Source organism: Chiloscyllium plagiosum, chromosome 26 (assembly GCF_004010195.1).
Source record: "Chiloscyllium plagiosum isolate BGI_BamShark_2017 chromosome 26, ASM401019v2, whole genome shotgun sequence".
Lineage (NCBI taxonomy): Eukaryota > Metazoa > Chordata > Chondrichthyes > Orectolobiformes > Hemiscylliidae > Chiloscyllium > Chiloscyllium plagiosum.
In genome coordinates this window covers 25,975,626-25,995,431 of record NC_057735.1, presented here as the reverse complement: position 1 = coordinate 25,995,431, position 19,806 = coordinate 25,975,626, and the positions used below count along the sequence as shown (strand labels likewise).

Here is a 19,806-nt window from a genome sequence, read left to right as displayed (position 1 = left end):
TGGCAGAGGCAGAGGAATACGAGATGGCATTTTTGCAGGAGGTAGGGTGGGAAGAGGTGTAATCCAGGTAGCTGTGGGAGTCGGTGGGTTTGTAAAAAATGTCGGTGTCAAGTCAGTCATCATTAATGGAGATAGAGAGGTCCAGGAAGCGGAGGGAGGTGTCAGAGATGGTCCAGGTAAATTTAAGGTCAGGATGGAACGTTTTGGTGAAGTTGATGAATTGCTCAACCTCCTCTCGGGAGCACGAGGTGGCGCCAATGCAGTCATCAACGTAACGGAGGAAGAGGTGGGGAGTGGGGTGCCGATGTAATTACGGAAGATGGACTCTTCTACGTACCCAACAAAGAGACAGACATAGCTGGAGCCCATACGTGTGCCCATGGCTACCCCTTTGGTCTGGAGGAAGTGGGAGGATTCGAAGGAGAAATTGTTAAGGGTGAGGACCAGTTCGGCCAGACAAATGAGAGTGTCGGTGGAAGGGTACTGTTGGGGACGTCGGGATTTTTACCATATTAAGAAGGTAGCCTAGACCCTAACTTTTTCTTATTTCTAAGGTAAATGTGAGCTGCTGTGTTCCAGATGCAAGTTGATTGGTCAAATTAATCGACATTAAGCAAAACAATTTATTTAAACACTATAGTTAAAATACAACAGTCGAAAGAGGAACTTGGAATAACTTAACTGTTTTGGAAAACTTAACAGAATAATAGATTATTTTACTACTAAATAATAACCATTCCAATACAGCAACATTCCATAAATACACCCTTGGCAAAAAGGCAAATTGTCAGAAATAAAGGCAATCCTATCAGTAAGACAGAGATGCATGTAGCAACTGCCCAGAGAGAGAGTGTGTAGCAACCGGAAGAGATTCACAGCCTTCCAACCTGGCTGAGACCCTAGCATCCATGCCAAAAACTAACTAAAAATCCTGGATTTGTGAGAGTTTGATCACACCCACTCAGGGTGCTTCTGGTTGTTCCAACTTTACAAAACCCTAAGGTCTCACAAATTGTTTATCTTCTCATAGACTGCTCAACACCTCTCCCCCAATCTCTCTCTCTAAAAGAAACAGGAACTAATCGCAACTCTTCAAGCCACAGCATCATCACACCACATAACTTTGTATCCTCAGCAAATATAATTGCATTACTCTGTCTATTTGTCTCGGTCATTAATACTGATTGTAAATCACTGATTCACCCGATGTAATATCACTGGATATAGTCAGAACTAAAGACTCTGGCCACATCCTGACTCTAATGCTAAAGACTGGCACTCTTGAAATAGCTTTGTTTCCACTGCACTAGCACTTATTGGATAATGTGGATAATTGTCCATGTACGGCTTATCCACAAAAAGCAGGACTAATTCTACATAAATTTTTGGCAAATAAATGATAGGTATTGTTGGCAGTGCTGCAAAGCAACATTTATTCTATAATAACCTACTCACCAACACTCAATTTGAATTCCATCAGCACCACTTTGCCTCAGACCTTTACAACCTTAGACCAAACATAGAGAATGTCACAGGTCAACAGAGAGCAATTTCTCTTGACATCAAGGAAGCATTTTGCTGAATGTGGCATCATGTACCCAAAAAGTCTTAAAGTCTCAATGTAAAAAAATCTTTTACTACTGGACTCTTGCTGAGCATAAAGTAAGATGTCTACGGTTGTTGGAAGCCAATCATCTCAGCCCCAAGACACGATTGCTGGAGTTCCTCAGATAGTATCCTCATCCATCAACTGCTTCATCAAAGACCATCTCTCCATCATATGGTCAGAAGTGGCAGCAAGGTAGCTCACAGTGCCAGGGACCTGGGTTTGATTCCAGCTCGGGCGACTATCTGTGTGGAGTTTGCATATTCTCCCCAAATCTACATGGGTTTCCTCCGGGTGCTCTGATTTCCTCACACAATCCAAAGGTTTGCAGGTTAGGTGAATTGGCCATTCTAAAATTGTCCATAGTGTTGAGGAATCTGCAGGTTAGGTGTATTAGTCTGGGAAAAATGTAGAGCAATAGGTAAAAGGGTCTGGGTGGGCTACTCTTCGGAGGGTCGGCGTGGACTTGTTGGGCCGAAGGGATTCTATACCTATATCTAAGTGCAACAGACATTCAATGATGATTGCAATGTGTTCAGTTTTATTCAAAAATCTTCAGATAATGAAACAGTCTCTGCCTGCAATAAAGCAATATCTGCACAGCATGAAGATTTGGGCTGTAAAGTCATAAGTAACATTCATGATGCATAGGTGCCAGGCAATGGCCAACTTCAACACAGGAGAGTTTAAATACTTCCCATTCAATGGCCCTGCCATTGCCAACATCAACAACCTGCTGTGCAGAATATGCTGAATGAGGATGAGAAGGGATTAAAATTGATAAGCAAAGGAATATAGGGTAACTTGGAGTCGATAAGGAAAGTGACCAGGTGAGATACCTCAGAAGATATTGGGGCAAGTGGAACAGAAATTATACAAATATAAGCCATAATTTTACAGTTCCCCTTAACCTTAGCGGTAGTGCCAGAGGACTGGAGAATTGCAAAACTTGCACTGTTCTTGAAAAGTCTGTGCAAAGATCAGTTCAGTGATTACAAGCTAGTTTCACTTTAGCAGTGGAGAAGCTTCTAGGGACGATAATTCAGGACAAAATGAATAGCAAAATACAGGTTAAATAAGGAAATCCAAAATAGACTTATTCAGGGGAAATCATGTTGAACTAACTTGCTGGAATATTTTGATTAGGTAGAAGAATGCATTCCTGCTGATGCGGTGCACATGAACCTCCAAAAGGTATTTCATATGATGCTGTAGAACAAAATTGTGAGCAAAGTCGTTGTGCATGGAGTGAAAGGTACAATAGCAACAGGAGTATATAATTGAGTGACAGGAAACAGACAGCAGTGATTAATGGACATTGCTAGAACTGGAGGAAGGTTGGCAGTGGAGCTCCCTGAGGGTTAATGTAGCAACCGTTGCTTTCCCTTATCATAGAATCATAGAATCCCTACAGTGTGGAAACAGGCCATTTGGCCCAACAAGTCCACACCGACACTGAAGAGTATTCTACCCAGACCCATTCACCTACCCTATTATTCTACATTTCCCTTGACCGATGCACCTAACCTATGCATCCCTGATCACTAGAGACAATTTAGCATGGCCAATTCACCTAACCTGCACATCTTTGGATTGCTGAAGGAAACCGGAGCACCTGGAGGAAACCCACACAATCACGGGGAGAATGTGCAAACCCTACACAGACAGTCGCCCACAACTGGAATCAAACCCAGTTCCCTGACGCTGTGAGGCAGCAGTGCTAAACAGTTGACCTCGATCCTTGTGTACAGTGCACAATTTCAAAATGTGCAGATGAGATGTAGCATAGAGGAATTATAAACTGTGAGGAAAGTAGTACAGAATTTCAAAAGTTCATGGACTAGTTGACAGATCAAGTTAATGTGAAGAAATGTGTGGTGATTCATTTTGGAAGGATCAATGTGAAGAGGCAATGCAGAACAAAAAGCATAACATTAAAGGGGTGCAGGTGCAGAGAGTATACATATGTATTGGTTACTGAAGGTTTCAGAACAGGCGAAGAGTGTGGTTAATAAAGCAGACAATACCTAAACTTCCTTAACAGGGGCATGGAGTACCAAAGTGAGAAGTGGTTCTGGACACAGCTGGAGTATTGTGTTCAATTCTAGACACTACATTTAGGCATTGAAGTAATTGAAGAGGATGCAGAAGAGACTTATGAGAATTGCTCTAGAGATGAGGGACTTCACATATGATTGGAGAAGTTAGGATTATTTTTGTTGGCGAAGATAACACTAAGAGGCGATCTGTTTGAGGTATTAAGAATAATGAGGAGTCTGGACAGAATAGGTAAGAAGGAATTGTTCTCACTCAGGAAAGGATCAAGATGAGAGGTCACAGATATTGAGTAATTGGTAAAAGAAGCAAAAGTGACATGGGAAGAAGCCTTTTGTATGCAGTGAGTGGTTAGGATCTGGAATGCACTGTCTGAAAGTGGGCTGGAGGTAGGTTCAATAATAGATTTGAAAGGGAGTTAGAGTATTATTTGAAGAGGAACAATGTGCAGCTTTTACAGTGAGAAGACAGAAAAATTATACCAAGTGAAATGCTTTTTCAGAGAGCCTATGCAGACACAACAGGCCAAATGACCTCCTTCAGGCTTATAATAACTGATGCTGGGAAGTTGTGGCCAGGAACATAACTGAATCAGTTACATATGTCTAATGGTTACAAGAACAGATTAGAAAGTGAATATTTTGTGGTGAGTGACCTTATTCCTGACACCTGGATGACAAATGATACTGAGGCTCTGGTCAAGAAAAAGGAGGAGGCATATGTCAGGTATAGACAGCTGGGACCAAGTAAATGCCTTGAGGAATATATGGGGATGTAGGGGCATATTTAAGAAGGAAATAAGGAGGAAAGAAGAGCATATGAAATAGCTTTGGCAGATAGGGTTAAGGTGAATTCAAAGAGATTCTACAAATATGTTAAGGGCAAAAGAGCAACTAGGGAAAGAATAGAGTCCCCTGAAGATCAACAATGCCATCAATGTGTAGAAGCACAGGAGAGAGGTGAGATACTAAATTAATATTTTGTGTCTGTACTTACTGTGGAAAAAAGACGTGGAAGCTTGGGAACTTGGGGAAATAAATAGTGATGTTTTAAAAAACAGTCCACATTACAGAGGAAGAGATGATGGAGGTCTTAAAATGCATAAAGGTAGATAAATCATTGGGACCTGATCAGGGTTAGAGGGTTTGAGCTATTGGGAGAGGCTGAATAGGCTGGGGTTGTTTTCCCTGGAGTGTTGGAGGCTGAGGGGTGACCTTATAGACGTTTATAAAATCATGAGGGACATGGATAGGATAAATAGACAAGATGTTTTCCCTGGGATTGGGGGGTCCAGAACAAGAGGGCATAGGTTTAGAGTGAGAGGGGAAAGATTTAAAAGGGTCCTAAGGGGCAATTCTTTCATGCAAGAGGTGGAGCATGTATGGAATGAGCTGCAAGAGGAAGTGGTGGAGGCTGGTAAAATTAGAACATTTAAAAGGCATCTGGATGGGTATATGAATAGGAAGTGTTTAAAGGGATATGGGCCAAATACAGGCAAGTAGGACTGCATTAATTTAGGATATTAGGTCAACATGGAGGAGTTAGGGCGAAGGGTCTCTTTCCCTTCTGGACATCTCTATGACTTAAGTGCACCCTAGGACATTGTGGGAAGCTGGGTAAGAAATTGCTGGGCCCTTAGCAGAGATATTTGTATTTGCTACAACCACTTGTGAGGTTCTGGAAGACTGGAAGGTGGCTAATCCTATGCCTTTATTTATGAAAGGCTGCAAAGAAAAGCCAGGGAACAATAGACCTGTGAATCTGACATCAGTGGTGGAGGGGATTCTGAGAGACAGGATTTACATGCATTTGGACAGGAAAGGACTGATTAGGGATAGTGAACATAGCTTTGTACATGGGAACTCATGTCTCACTAACTTGATTGAGGATGTGATCAAGAAGTTAGATGAGGGTAGAGCGGTAGCCTACATGGACTTTAGCAAGACCTTTGACAAGGTTCCACATGGTGGACTGATTAGTAAAGTTAGATCACATGGGATCCAGGGAGAACTAGCCAGTGGGTACAAAATTGCTTTGACGGAGAAGACAGAGGGTGGTGGTAGAAAGTTGTTCAGACTGGAAGCTTGTCACCAGTGTCGTGCTGCAAGGTTCGGTGCTGGTGTTACTTGTCGTTTATATCAATAATTTGGTTGAGAATATAGGAAGCATGTTAGTAAATTTGCAGTTGACCCCAAAATTGGTGGTATAGTGGATAGTGAAGAAGACTTTCTAAGATTACACCAGGATCTTGATCAGCTTGGCTAATGAGCTGAAGAAAGGCAGATGGAGTATAATTTAGATAAAGTGAGGTGTCGCATCTTGGTAAGGCAAACCAGGGCAGGACTTACACAGTTAATGGTGGAGCCCTGGGGAGTGTTGTTTAACAGAGATCTAGGGGTTCAGGTACATAGTTCCTTGAAAGTGGCATCACAGGTAGACAGGTTGGTGAAGAAGGTATTTGGCATGCTTGTCTTCATTGGTCAGAGCATTGAGGATAGGAGTTGCTATGTCATGTTGCCACTGTATAGCACTTGGTGAGGCTTCCTTTGGAGTACTGTGCACAGTTCTGGTCACCCTTCAATAGGAAGGATATTATTAATTTAGAAAGGGTGCAGAAAAGATTTACAAGGATGTTACCGAGACTGGAGAGTTTGAGTTATAAGGAGAGGGCAGATAGACTGGGATTGTTTTACCCTGGAGCATAGGAGGTTGAGGGGTGACTTTATAGAGGTTTATGAAATCATGAGTGGCATAGATTATGTCTTTTCCATTGGAGAGGGCATAGGTTTAAGGTGAGAGGAACAAGATTTAAAAGGGATCCAAGGGACAATGTTTTCACGCAGAGGGTGTTATGCATGTGTAATGAAATGCCAGAGGAAGTGGTAGACACAGATACAGTTACAACATTTTAAAAAGGTATTTGGACAGGACATGAATAAGAAAGGTTTAGAGGGATATAGGCCAAACGCAGGCAAATGGGACTCGTTTAATTTGAGATTATGGTCAGCATAGACTGGTTGGACGAAAGGCTCTGTATCCGTGCTGTATGACTATAACCTAAATCTTTTCCAACAATCTACAAGTCAAACATATTATGGAATTTTCTCTGCATTCCAATAGAATTAGAGCTGCAACAATGCTCAAAAACCTGCAAGAACACCGTCCAAGACAAAACAACTCTCTCAACCATACAGAGCATTCAGTCCCTTCACCTCTGCCACACAATTGTCACAATGAGCAATATCTACAGTATGCATTGCAGTAACTTGTAAACACTTCACCAATGGCTGTATATAAAACATAGAATCACTACCACCTGGAAGGTTAAATTAGATTACTCACAGTGTGGAAATAGGCCCTTCGGCCCAACAAGTCCACACCAACCCTCTGAAGAGCAACCCACCCAGACCCATTCCCCTACACCTAACACTACAGGCAATTTAGCACGGCCAATTCACCTAACTGGCACATTTTTGGACTGTGGGAGGAAATCCACGCAGACACAGGGAGAATGTGCAAACTCCACACAGACAGTTGCCTGAGGCAGGAATTGAACCCGGGTCTCTGGCGCTGTGAGGCAGCAGTGCTAACCACTGTGCCACCATGCCACCCACAACAGTTAGGACAGCAGTCAAATTGGGGCACCAATACCTGCAAGTTCGTTTTCAAGTCACGTACTACTCTGACTCAGAAATGCCATGACTTCACTGTTTAAAATCCTGGATCATCCCACCTAACAGAAAACAGTAATTCAAGATTTGTGAGAAGATTTGTAGCTCGGGTGCTCGTTATTGTGGTTCTGTTTGCTGAATTGGGAATTTGTGTTGCAGACATTTCGTCACCTGTCTAGGTGACATCCTCAGTGCTTGGGAGCCCCCTGTGAAGCGCTTCTGTGATGTTTCCTCCGGCATTTATAGTGATTTGTACCTGCCGCTTCCGGTTGTCAGTTCCAGCTGACCTGATACCCAGCATGAGCAAAACCAATGCAGTATACAAAATCCCATGCAAGGACTGCACAAAACACTACATAGGACAAACAGGAAGACAGCTAACGATCCGCATCCATGAACACCAACTAGCCACGAAACGATACGACCAGCTATCCTTAGTAGCCACACATGCAGATGACAAGCAACATGAATTCGACTGGGACAACACTACTATTATAGGACAAGCCAAACAGAGAACAGCCAGGGAATTCCTAGAAGCATGGCACTCATCCACAGATTCAATCAATAAGCACATCGACCTGGACCCAATATACCGGCCACTGCAGCGGACAGCTGGAACTGACAACCGGAAGCGGCAGATTCAAACCACTATAAATGCCGAAGGAAACATCACAGAAGCGCTTCACAGGAGGCTCCCAAGCACTGAGGATGTCACCTAGACAGGAGACGAAACATCTGCAACACAAATTCCCAGCTCGGCGAACAGAACCACAACAGTAATTCAAGACGCAACTTGGCTGCCAACCTCCCAAAGGTAACAGACAATGGACAAAAAATGATGTCCTTGCTCATGACATTCATATCCTAGCAGTGAGTATATAAAAAATCCAAACAAACCAGCAGAGCCAGAGCCCGTGATTAGGGAGTGATAAATATCTTCAGCTTTCAGTACACTCAGGAGTGACAATATCAACAACAGATACATCTCTTTCCAAATAAAATTTGGATAATTGTGATATCTCTGCTGCTTAATGACATTGTGCATGCCAGTATTTGATTGGACACAATAATGGGATTATGGTGGAACCATATTTAACTCGTCAGACTGAAATTGTGTTACAAGTGTCACTTTTGCTTCCAATATTAGAGCAACAAGTGAAAAGCCTTTAAAAAAATTGGTGAAATGAAATGTACAGAACCACAGGAATTGTGCAAAGTTTGCTGCTAGGATCTTGAGGGTTTTCTTGGGCTAACACCCAGAGGCATTAGGTTAAGTAATTGAAAAAAAAATCCAAAGACCAGCCAGCCAGGGTGGAACACAAACGAGAGAAAAAAATTGTTTTTTTTTCCTGAATTGAAGGTTATATTGTATTTATTTATGTAAAAGTGAACATTCCAATCATCCCAATTTCCTGTAATACTTTGGGGAACAACCATGTGTAGGTAGGGTGCAGATTGAGGAGAAACATATGTCCCTTGCTTTAAAGCATGTTATACTCATGCTATATAAATCCTCAGGGCCATATTTTGGCTCAGTGCCATTTTCATAGAAAGTTTCTCACTGTGAGGCCCAGTGAGTCTTTCCGCATGATCATCACAATTTTGCCTCATTAACTACTTTGCACGGTCCTCTAGCATACCTTTCATTGTATGCTGTCCTGATTCTACCATTCACTGTAGTTGTACGTATTTACTACCGCTGGAATATCCCTTGATTTCTAGTACAGATGTTATCTTTAAATAGTCATTGTGCACCCAGTCAAACACTGACAGTCTGGAGCTGCCCTGCACAGTTTGTGACATTTACCCTGGATTTGGCAGATAAGGGGAAATTGGTGCCATGCTTTGCAGACAATATCCTGGAGGTCCTTGTGCATAGCATGTTACAGTGGAGAGCTGTCCTCCTTCCCTGCGGACTAGCAGTTCCTAACAGCTATGCCAACCAGTTTCACGTCACCTAAGCTCCCCTCTTTTATTTCACTCTAGGAGAAAACAGCACACAGTAGGGCAGAAGGAGCCAAGAAATTGATGGCATGCCTAATATTCATCTCATCAGCTGCTATGAGTAGAGGATCCAGACCTTGACTATCCTGAGTGGCTGACTGACATGCTCTTGCCCCTAGACTGAGATCAGATGAAGTCCTTGACCAATTGTACATGAGCTCCCCCTGACTGATGGTCACTCTCTAGACTTAACTGAGGGCTACTGCACCTCAATGTTTTGAGACTTAGTCAGTTGGTTGTTGCACATGCATTACATGCTCTGCATTGGCTGCTGGTGTAGGTGGTGGGTGTGACTTTGATAGAGGCCACAGCATCTTGACTAATGACAGCTGACAACCATGACAAGCTGCCTGGCTTTCCATCTGCACTCAATGACAAAGCAATACAACAGCACCATACACCTTTAAGCGTTGGCTGAGCCAGGGGGTAAAGTAGAAAAAGGCACAGCAAGGCATGGATGGATGTAAACAAGCAGTTAAACACAAACTGATTGTCTGCTAAGAGAATGGGTGAATGGAACTGAAATATTGCCTGGTCAATCTGTGAGCTGGGTGCTTGTCTCAATGCACAAAGTGCAGCATGACAATGAAAGGTGCTGGTGCACTCCAAATTGCATCACTGAAGTGTAAAAGCATATTGGAAATAGATTAGAGACATGTCAAGATGATATAGGGAGGCTGGCATGTAGCAAATGCCAAGGTCCATTCACATGGGTGCACATAATCACAACCCATGCAGCGCGTCCTGAGATATTGGTGCTAAGTTGCCCAAGATGGAGGTCCAGTGGAGCAAGCCATGAGCTGGATTCATCAGCTACCCTTTCAGACTTTCATGTCAAGAATTCTCTAGTTTCCTCGTGGCAGAAAGAAGCCTCATATTAATGAGGCAAGGCTACAGAATAAAGGTAAAGTTGCCACAGTCCTACTGGACCATAGGGCTGTTCGCTCATTATACAGATGGTGGTGGTTTCACCTGAGGGCCATCATAGCAATGGGAGAGGTTGGGAAGGAGAGTCCTTCACGGTAACCTCAGTTGGTGCAGGAATTCAATTCTTGGTGTTGACATTACTCTGCGTCGCAAATCAGCCATCCAGCCAACTCAGCAAACTGACCTCTGGTTGATATACTAGTGAGGATAACAATGAGGCCTCTGTTATTAAGTCTCTACTGAGAACCTTTCGGACTTTGTTGAAATATTCAACAATTTGGTCTTAACATCAGAAAGAGTCTCAATTGGGATTGCAGCCAATTTTACCCAATTTCCCACCATTGGCCACATCATTAGGACCTAGGAAAATTCCACCCATACAGATTGAAATGTTAAGTTTGAAGACATGACTGTCAAATGTTAATCATGATGTGGAAGTGCCTCTGTTGGAATGGGGCAGACAAAGCCAGAAGTCATATGACACTAGGTTTTTGTCCAAAAGCTTTATTTGAAATCACAAGCTTTTGGAGCATGGCTCCTTCATCAGTGAAATCACCTGATGAAGGAAGGGTCTATGTTCCAAAAACTGGTGATTGCAAATAAACCTATTGGCCCATAACCTGGTGTCATGTGACTTCTGACTTCGTCAAATGATAAGAACAAGTTCTGGATTATTAAAAAGAACAAAGAATGTTCTAAGGAGACAATCATTCATGTATGCAATTAAAACAGAATTAACATCCAAAACACATCTCTTGCTCTATGTGAAGAAGCTGTTAATATTATGGATGAACTTTCCATTTCCATTCAAAACAGTCTATAAGAAATACAGTAATGAAGCTTTACACAACACTTATCATCCCTGTGGTATCTTGTCTCACACAGGAAACTGAAGTATTAAGCATCATTAATTGAGCTGTATTGCAATCTATTAGGCTATGGGAAATCTGTAACTTGCCTGTTGGTACCCCAAGTTTTCCTGTACTCCCAGCAACCACCAGGGTCAAATTCGTGAGACATCTATTCTTGCTACTGTTGCCTCCAGCTTCACCCTGTTGTTATGCCACCTAATGTAGAAAGAAATAATGACATTTTGGTCATTAGGCCTGCTTTAGCCATAATTTGAGGAAATAACCTTGCTCACTTTTCTATATTTTTTTTCTCTCAACCTCTATCTCTCAAAGGAAGGAGAACTCACATTCAAATTATTTGGTGGACCTTCCAGTTTTAGTTGGGGCTGCGGTGGATCAGTCATGTGCCTACCCACCAAGCTTGGTGTTTCTTTCCCATTGACCCACCATGACCAGCTTTACACTTCCTGCTTAAACTGAAAGTCACATCCATCATTTTTGGCTTCACACTGTGCATCCTACCATAAACCCAGACATAAATATAAAATATACATATATTCCAGAGACCACTGTTATATGCTTAAATAATACATATATGCTTCCCTTCAAGAAGCACGGTTGTACTTAAGATGATTACTTAAAATCTTGTATGTACCAATCTCCCAATTAACATTTTGCAGATTAGTGCTTAATAATTGAATTGAGCTACATAAATTCATGAAGATCTATGCTGAGATAAATTCTGCCTATAGTTTCAGATTACAATGTGAAGGAAATCAAATGGGATAATTAATCTGCTGGCTTTTTAAACATTAAAATGCAGAAATGTAATATTGATAAAATGCCTTATAAACAAAATATCTAATGCATCACATTGACTGAATATATAATTTTGTATCATTCCCCATAAAGATTTATCATGAACATAGTTCACAGAATTAATTCTTTCAGATATCAATGCATCTAATATATTGCATTCATCAATAATAACATTTTATTTAGCCTGTTTTTACTGTATATGAAAGTATGAGATGTTATATAATGAAATGTCTGTCTGAAAAGCAAATTCTCTATTCCCAACAGATTCTCTGCAATTGTAATTTGTCTCCATGTCAATCTTGTTCCACACATATTTTAGCCAGTATCTCACAAATGCTATTATAAAACACAGTGAGTAGAAACACATGGTCTTAGTCGCTAAAGAAAAGGAATGATTAAGGCATGCCCCACAAAGCATTACAGACTGATCTAAATGCTGAATGTGAGCCAAACAGTGCAAATGCTGCTAACTCTGTAATGTCATAAGCTCCTCTTTTCAACAGCTTCCACAAATGAATGCCATGATAAGTACTGTGACAGAAATTTTGAAAAATAATACAGGGAACATATCAATTCAGTATGGTTCCTCTGGAAATTTTTTATATGACAGGCTTATTAATGGGGTGTTGCTATTTTTTATATCTTGTTCCATGGGCACTGAGGTAGGGAATTAATCATTGTTATATTTGGCCATGGTAGACATTTGAGGCTTAATGCTTTATAAGTGATTTAAGTTCATTTAGAATCATAGAATTCCTACAGTGTGGAAAGAGACTACTTGACCCAACCATTCTGCACTGACTCTCTGAAGAGTAACCCACCCTATCCCTGTAAGCCAATTTTTGCCATGGCTAACCCATCCAGAGTGCACATCCCTGGACACTATGGGGCAATTTAGCATGGACAATCCAACCAACCTGTACATCTTTGGACTGTGGGAGAAAACTGAAGCACCCGGAGGAAAACTATGCATTCACGGGGAGAATGTGCAAACTCCACACAGAAGTCACCCAAGGCTGAAATCGGACCCAAATCCCTGACACTATGAGATAACAGTACTAAGCACTGAACCTTCCGTTTAGGTCTTGTTATGATTGGATACATTACACATCAACAAATTACATGATTTAAAAAAAAATCAAATTTAGCAAAGTAAAACATGATACAACAGACCTCAATTTTTGAAATGATTTGCAGTAACATATATGCTGACTGATATGTTATATGTTTAAGTTTAATTTAATGCACAGTAATCAAATTAGCATGTGAAGGGAATCAACGGTTACAGAGAATATTAAGGCTTTCCAAGCCACTGAGATCTATCCTGGATTCTAGGCAGCAAAGAAATCCCACTTACATGACCAATGCTTTGTTGTTATTGCATAAAGTATAACATTTGTAGGAATATCTATCTTTACAATCAAATGGTCGTACGAGTCTCCATGGAAATAAAGATATGAGCTCTCACCTTCTCAATCTATAAAGAAATTTGGACAGACTTCAACTCTCTTAATTGCTCCAGAGCACAAACTATAAATACTATACATTCATTCATGCTGTAAGCTGTTTTTCTGCATTCATGATTCGGAGATGCCGGTGTTGGACTGGGGTGTACAAAGTTAAAAATCACACAACACCAGGTTAAACCTGTTGGACTATAGCTGGAAATGTGTTGCTGGAAAAGCGCAGCAGGTCAGGCAGCATCCAGGGAACAGGAGAATCGACGTTTCGGGCATAAGCCCTTCTTCAGGAATGAGGAAAGTTTGTCCAGCAGGCTAAGATAAAAGGTAGGGAGGAGGGACTTGGGGGAGGGGTGTCGGAAATGTGATAGGTGGAAAGAGGTCAAGGTGAGGGTGATAGGTCAGACTGGGGTGGGGGCGGAGAGGTCGGGAAGAAGATTGCAGGTTAGGAAGGCGGTGCTGAATTTGATGGATTTGACTGAGACAGGGTGGGGGGAGGGGAAATGAGGAAACTGGTGAAATCCGAGTTCATCCCTTGTGGTTGGAGCGTTCCTAGCCGGAAGATGAGGCGTTCTTCCTCCAACCGTCGTTTTGTTGTGGTCTGACGATGGAGGAGTCCAAAGACTATAACCTGGTGTTGTGTGATTTTTAACTTTCTGCATTCAGGCATTGTTTCAGAGCTGTTGCTGCATAATGATAATGATAATGTAACTGATAATGTAAATAGGTGGGTTTCTGTCATAGTACAGCAGAGTACATGCTGAAAATGGATTTCAGATATACTGAATTGAAAAACAAACCTTAAGTACTTCCTCAGTGCACTCAGATAAACAAGTTTTGTGCAAGCGATTGTGCGATGGACAATTCTTTAATATGTAATACTCTTGTTCTACTTATGTGTCTGTCCAGGTAGCAGTCTGAAGCACAGTTACAGTAATTATGGTAATTCATTTGTCTGTCCCCTAGAACTGTGTCAATTGTTCTATATTCTGTAATGAGCATTGTTTTTCTCTTTTAAAATTTAAAGGTATGTCACAATGATTAGTATGGCCTGCATCTTATGACAAAAGAAGAAAAAAATGAATAACTTGCATTTGTATTGCCTTGCAGCAAAATACTTCACACAAAAATGGGATATGTTGGTGGCTGAGGGTGTAATTTTAACATTAATGCACTGAAGACTGGACAGCTCAGTAATACAGAACAAACTTGCACTCTGGGTCCTTCATCAGCCCGATTCTTCACTGATGCAGAAGCAAGTGGGACTTTGAAGCTAGCAAGTTCAGGCAGGCTTAATCATCAAACCTAGAAGGAGGAGGAGGGGCAGGAAATGGGGAGTAACAATCCATGGACCCAAGGGAGATCAATCTCTAACCTTGGAGGGGAATTCCAATCCTGACAGAATCCAATCCCTGATGTTGGGTTGTGCTGTGGGGCCATTCCAATTGGTTGGACCTTTGATGTCAGATCCTGAAGTAGGGGTGGGGTTCTGGTCAATAGCCCTCAGAAGACCGAGGTTTCAACAGCTAATGCCATGGTTGGGGTCAGATCCAGGGATGGTAAAGTCTGTTTTTGAGGGAGTCTGAGGAGTATGTTGGGAAGGAATGGTTTTGATGGGGAAGAGTTTATAATATCAGGAGGAAGCAGGAAGGAGTGTTGTGAAGACACTTGGGTTCTATCCAAGGAGATTCTTACTTCACTGTAGCTGCCAGTATTCTCAAGACAAAGCAATCCAAACCAGAGGCTGTGATGAAAGGTCACAGACTTCTAGCATTAATTCTATTTCCTTCCACAGATGCTGCTTGACCTTCTGAGTGTTTCCAACATTTTCTGACTTTAAGTCTTCCAGCCTTATTAACATACATTAAGTGCCAACCGGTCTCCTGAGAACATGCTGGATGCCCACCTGAATAAGATCTGCAAGTTGGCAAATTGTATCCACTTCCTGACACTTCTTTAAAAATCTATTTAACCCTCCATCTGCACAGAATCCTACCCGCTTCTCCAATCAGTTTGTTTAAATAGTAACATGTTATATATGTTAATAGTGCAACTGTGTGGTGCACAGTAAGGTTCTGCAATTAAAATGAATCCAAATTAATCATCTTTTTGATGTTGTTTAAGAAAGAGAGGTATTGGCTAGGATACCAGTGAGCATTGTCCATTAATTCACTCTAGATTAGAGTGGTGCTGTAAAAGCATAGCAGGTCAGGCAGCATCTGAGGAATAGGAAAATTGATGTTTCGGGCAAAAGCCCTTCATCAGGATTGAACAGGAATTTGAACACTAATTCACTCTAGTTCATTCTACATCATAAATCGGTTCAGTTTGTTCCTGATTTGGAATTCACTTTAATTTTGTGCCATAGTCACAATAACCTCAACAGTAAATTCTCAATATAACTTCCTCAATGGCATAAGCCATCTATGGTCCTTCTGTGTTTTCACACCCTTTTAAATTAAGTACTTAATTCTGATGGATCTTGTGACAACTTCTCTGTGCAGTTTCCTCATCGGTTTGTATGAGGTACTGATACAATTCAAGGTCTGTGCCATTAAAAAAACATTTGAATGAGAGAACATTGACCACTCAATTAGATTAGTAATGAATCTAACTGATGTCCTATTGCTTCCCAGTATAGAGGTCTCCTCCCCGAAATGTTACATCTTGAAAAGTTGCATGGTGGTGCCAACCCTTCAGGAAAATGGTATACCATGCTCTGAAGTAAATTTTTTCACTGTATAAAAGGGTTAAGTCTGATTATGTGATATGCAGTATAGAGCATAGCATGAAGTGATGCCATGTCACATGGTCTTGTCTCTTACAGCCATGTGGCAAGGTGGCACTACAGTAAAAATGTTTCTAAAATAAAGTTAATGTTTTCCTTAACACGGCAGTCTCTGTCAATGTTGTTTAGGAACACAATGAGACAAAGAGCAAGCATGCCTCCCAACGTGTCTCCACCTCAATGGCAAAGCTCAGTTCAATATAACACTGAAGCCACAAAAACTAACAAGTAAAATTGAAAGGGATAGTAAGAGCTTCTTTAAATATTTTAAACTGATATTCTCTCCTTTACTTATGTCACATCCTCAGTTACATGATTTACATGAATTGCTTTAAACCACATCTGCCCCAAGGTTCTCTCTACTTGGTTTACATTATTTGAATCGTTTACTTTTATTTATTTGTACAGTCTTTGTGATCCCTAATATCACTATTACCATCATTATCACCAATATCATTGTTATCGTCACCTCCCCAAACCTTCCTCTGACCCCTGAAAGTCTCAAAATCTCTCAAGTTGAGATGATCTGAATCTTTCACTGGACATTCCAAACTGGTTTGCTGGAGTTCAATGCTAGGTTGATGGTGGTGTACAATGTCTGGAATTGTGCCACACTTGATTTTATTGGAGCTTGCCTCCAGTTGCTAGTAATTTGTTGGCTATTGATGTAAACTAAGAAGCTACATCTTCTACTAGAGTAAGATTTGTTTCTGCCCAGTCAACTGCTGCTCTCAAGTGCGTACTTGCCATTATTTGCAACTTGCCTGGAACATAGACTGTACCATAGTTGTCACTCATCAGCCTAAACCTGAACGTCTTTACACAGAAAGGCATTTATGACATTTCTTTCAATCCCAATAATGTTTCCAAAGGCTTATAGTTCATCTTGACCTGGAATTTCAGTCCCATGAGGTACTCTGTGAACTTTTCACACTCCCAAATAACTGTTAACCCTTCCTTCTCAGTTGTTGAATATCTTTTCAGGCTCTATCAGAGCTCTCAATATAAAATAAACCAGATTATTGTATTCTATCCATTTGTAATTGAATAAGGATTGCTCCAGCTATCATGGCGAAGAAAACTGGATTGTAATGTGCTGAAACTGGTACTAGAATGGAACTTCTTTTTAATCTTTTCAAAAGCCTATGTCTGTCCTGACTCCAATACTGTTACTTTTACAAAAGCATTCTGAAAAATTGAGTAAGATTGGTTATGTTAAGGTGATATCTCACTTGATTGACTATGCTTAAGGAATGCTGTACATCATTTACGCATGGGGCCAGGAATTAACTAGTTACGGATGTCTATCTTGGATTTGCTATGATGCCTTGTTCTTGGCTAGTGTGTCATAGAAATGTCATTGTTGTTCTGGAGAAATGAGATTTCTCATTTAGTGTTAGTCCTACGTTCTATTGTGCCCTCAACACATCAAACCTGCTGGTCATTTTGTTTGGGTTTTTGTAATTCTGCAAGTGGTTTCCTGTTTTTCTTTTAGGGCCCTCAACATTGACCCTTTCGAAAACACCTGGTGCTGAAAAGCTCCCAAATGATAGATACTTGAAACAATTCCATCTGAATTGTATAATCAATGGAGTCAACGTATTTGACTCTTGGTCGGAGGATGTCAGAAACCACTTTTGTCATTCAGGTTTGTGATAAATTACTTGTTGTCAATTTTCCCAAACTATCATCTACTAATCAAAAAGGATTGATTTCTCTCCTAACACCTTTGCTTAACTGAGTGAGATCCACATATAATCTTATTTCTCCATTTGTCTTGCTAAAACATCAATATCCATGCACACTGTTGTGTCAGCACTGTTACTGGTGATATGACCAATCATGATGTCTAACTATAATTTTTACTTTTATAATCAAAGGATAAGGACTTTCCTTTGTAGTCTAAAGGAAGATGGTTTTAGCATCCTCATATACAGTAATGCGGTACTCTTGCTCTAATTTACCTAAGTATTTCAACAGCTTTGGAAGCTACAGCAAAAATTCTCTCCTGTCTCCATTCAGAAGGTAGCCATGATGAGGAAGTGCTGGTGTTGGACTGGAGTGGACAAAGTTAACAATCACACAACACCAGGTTATAGTACAACAGGTTTATTTGAAAGTACAAGCTGCTCCTTCGTCAGGTAGCTTAGTGGGGCAGGATCATAGGATACACTATCTTTTACTATAAAATCTGTGTCTTATGATCCTGTCCCACTAGCTATCTGATGAAGGAACAGCACTCAGAATGCTAGTGCTTCCAAATAAACCTGTTGGACTATAAACTGGTGTTTTTGATTTTTAACTTCATTCTGAAGCACTGTATTCACACTCTAACAGAACTACACAAATGAATGCACTTCTGCTCAACAATGAGGTATTTTTATTCCTCGGTATAGATAATGTTTCCCCAAACATTTCATTTTCTGCAATAAGCTTTGTGATGATTTGCCAGTTCACAAAGATCTATGTCTCCTGGGCTTCGGAGTTTATGTTTACTGATCTGACTCTCGTAGACTTCAATAATGGCAAGTTGTTTTGTGCTGACATTCTGTTTCTAAGTGTAAAGTTGACAATCCAGAACTTGTGTCAACTCCTTTACAAAACTCCTTTGAATGTCGTCTTCACCTTTTGTTCTGTATCTTTAATTTTTTGAACTATTTTCCTTGTAACATGATTTCCATTTCACTGGAAATGTACCTTTTCCAGGACATTCTCTTTGCTTTTGTGATTGCTGAGTTGATTTTAACTTATGACATTTTATGAAGTATCCCAACCAGCCATAGTTAAAATACTCAGCTCCCACTCATTGCACTTCTGTTTGGAACCACACCTTATCCATCCTAATTTGGTTGATGACATTGACTTCCACTCTTTTGGTATTTTGATGGACTTTCATGAAGGTCCTACCCATCTGAATGTATCGGATGAATCTCCAGTGTTCCCTTGTAGTACTGATCAACTTTGGGCCCTGATTTTAGCCTGCCTTGTCTGTATCAATGTTAACCCTTCCTAGTATTGAAGAAAGGCTGATGACTTCTCATCCCTCACAACAACCACTATATGGTCTCTCATAAATTCATCCTTAAAAATTCCATACTGTGAGAAACGAACCCACTTAATCAATAATTTTCAGTCCGAGTCAAAGAGTTCCGAAGCAGTACATTTATTCGAACATCTTTAAAGATAGGTGGCCCTACAGGAGAGACACATCTGACAGTAAAATACAGAGTTTTTTAATACTTTTCTGAGGGGTCTCTCAACACCCCTACACTAAGCAATAAACCTATCATAAGTGTCTATTTCATTCTATCCCCTTATTTGGTTATTATTTGCGCCTGTTATTCCTTTATTTGAACATTCCCTGCACCCAAGCCTAAGCCGATCATACTTATTAATTACCTCACTTGTTTTTCTTCAAATCTGCTTTATTTGGCGTGCTTGTTCGTTACAGCCTTCCTGTTATTTTGTCCCGTTCCTCTTTTCTTTTCTAGCTTTCTGACTTCTGAGATCACCCTTTACTATTTTGATAGTCCAAAAAGCAGACCTACAAACTATGAGCTTATTATGAAATGCCCCTCCTGCTTTTTTTGTGGTCAGCTATAACACTCAAAGTTATTTCTTAGCT

At 40.8% G+C, this 19,806-nt stretch overlaps 1 protein-coding gene across 5 annotated transcripts in view; it reads right to left on the bottom strand.

Annotated features, from left to right (window-relative positions):
- LOC122563199 (chemokine-like protein TAFA-5) overlaps window positions 1-19,806 on the bottom strand; it is a 347,115-nt gene that overhangs the window by 13,506 nt on the left and 313,803 nt on the right. For 2 of the 5 annotated variants that reach the window (XM_043716745.1, XM_043716749.1), the window contains one exon: window positions 11,227-11,330. The exons of the other annotated variants lie outside the window; for them this stretch is intronic. Coding sequence is in view for 1 of the 2 variants with exons in the window: in XM_043716749.1 (XP_043572684.1) it covers window positions 11,322-11,330 (9 nt within the window). In the remaining variant the exon portion in view is untranslated. Of the gene's footprint in view, window positions 1-11,226; window positions 11,331-19,806 lie in introns of those variants that run through there. 5 annotated transcript variants of the gene reach the window in all.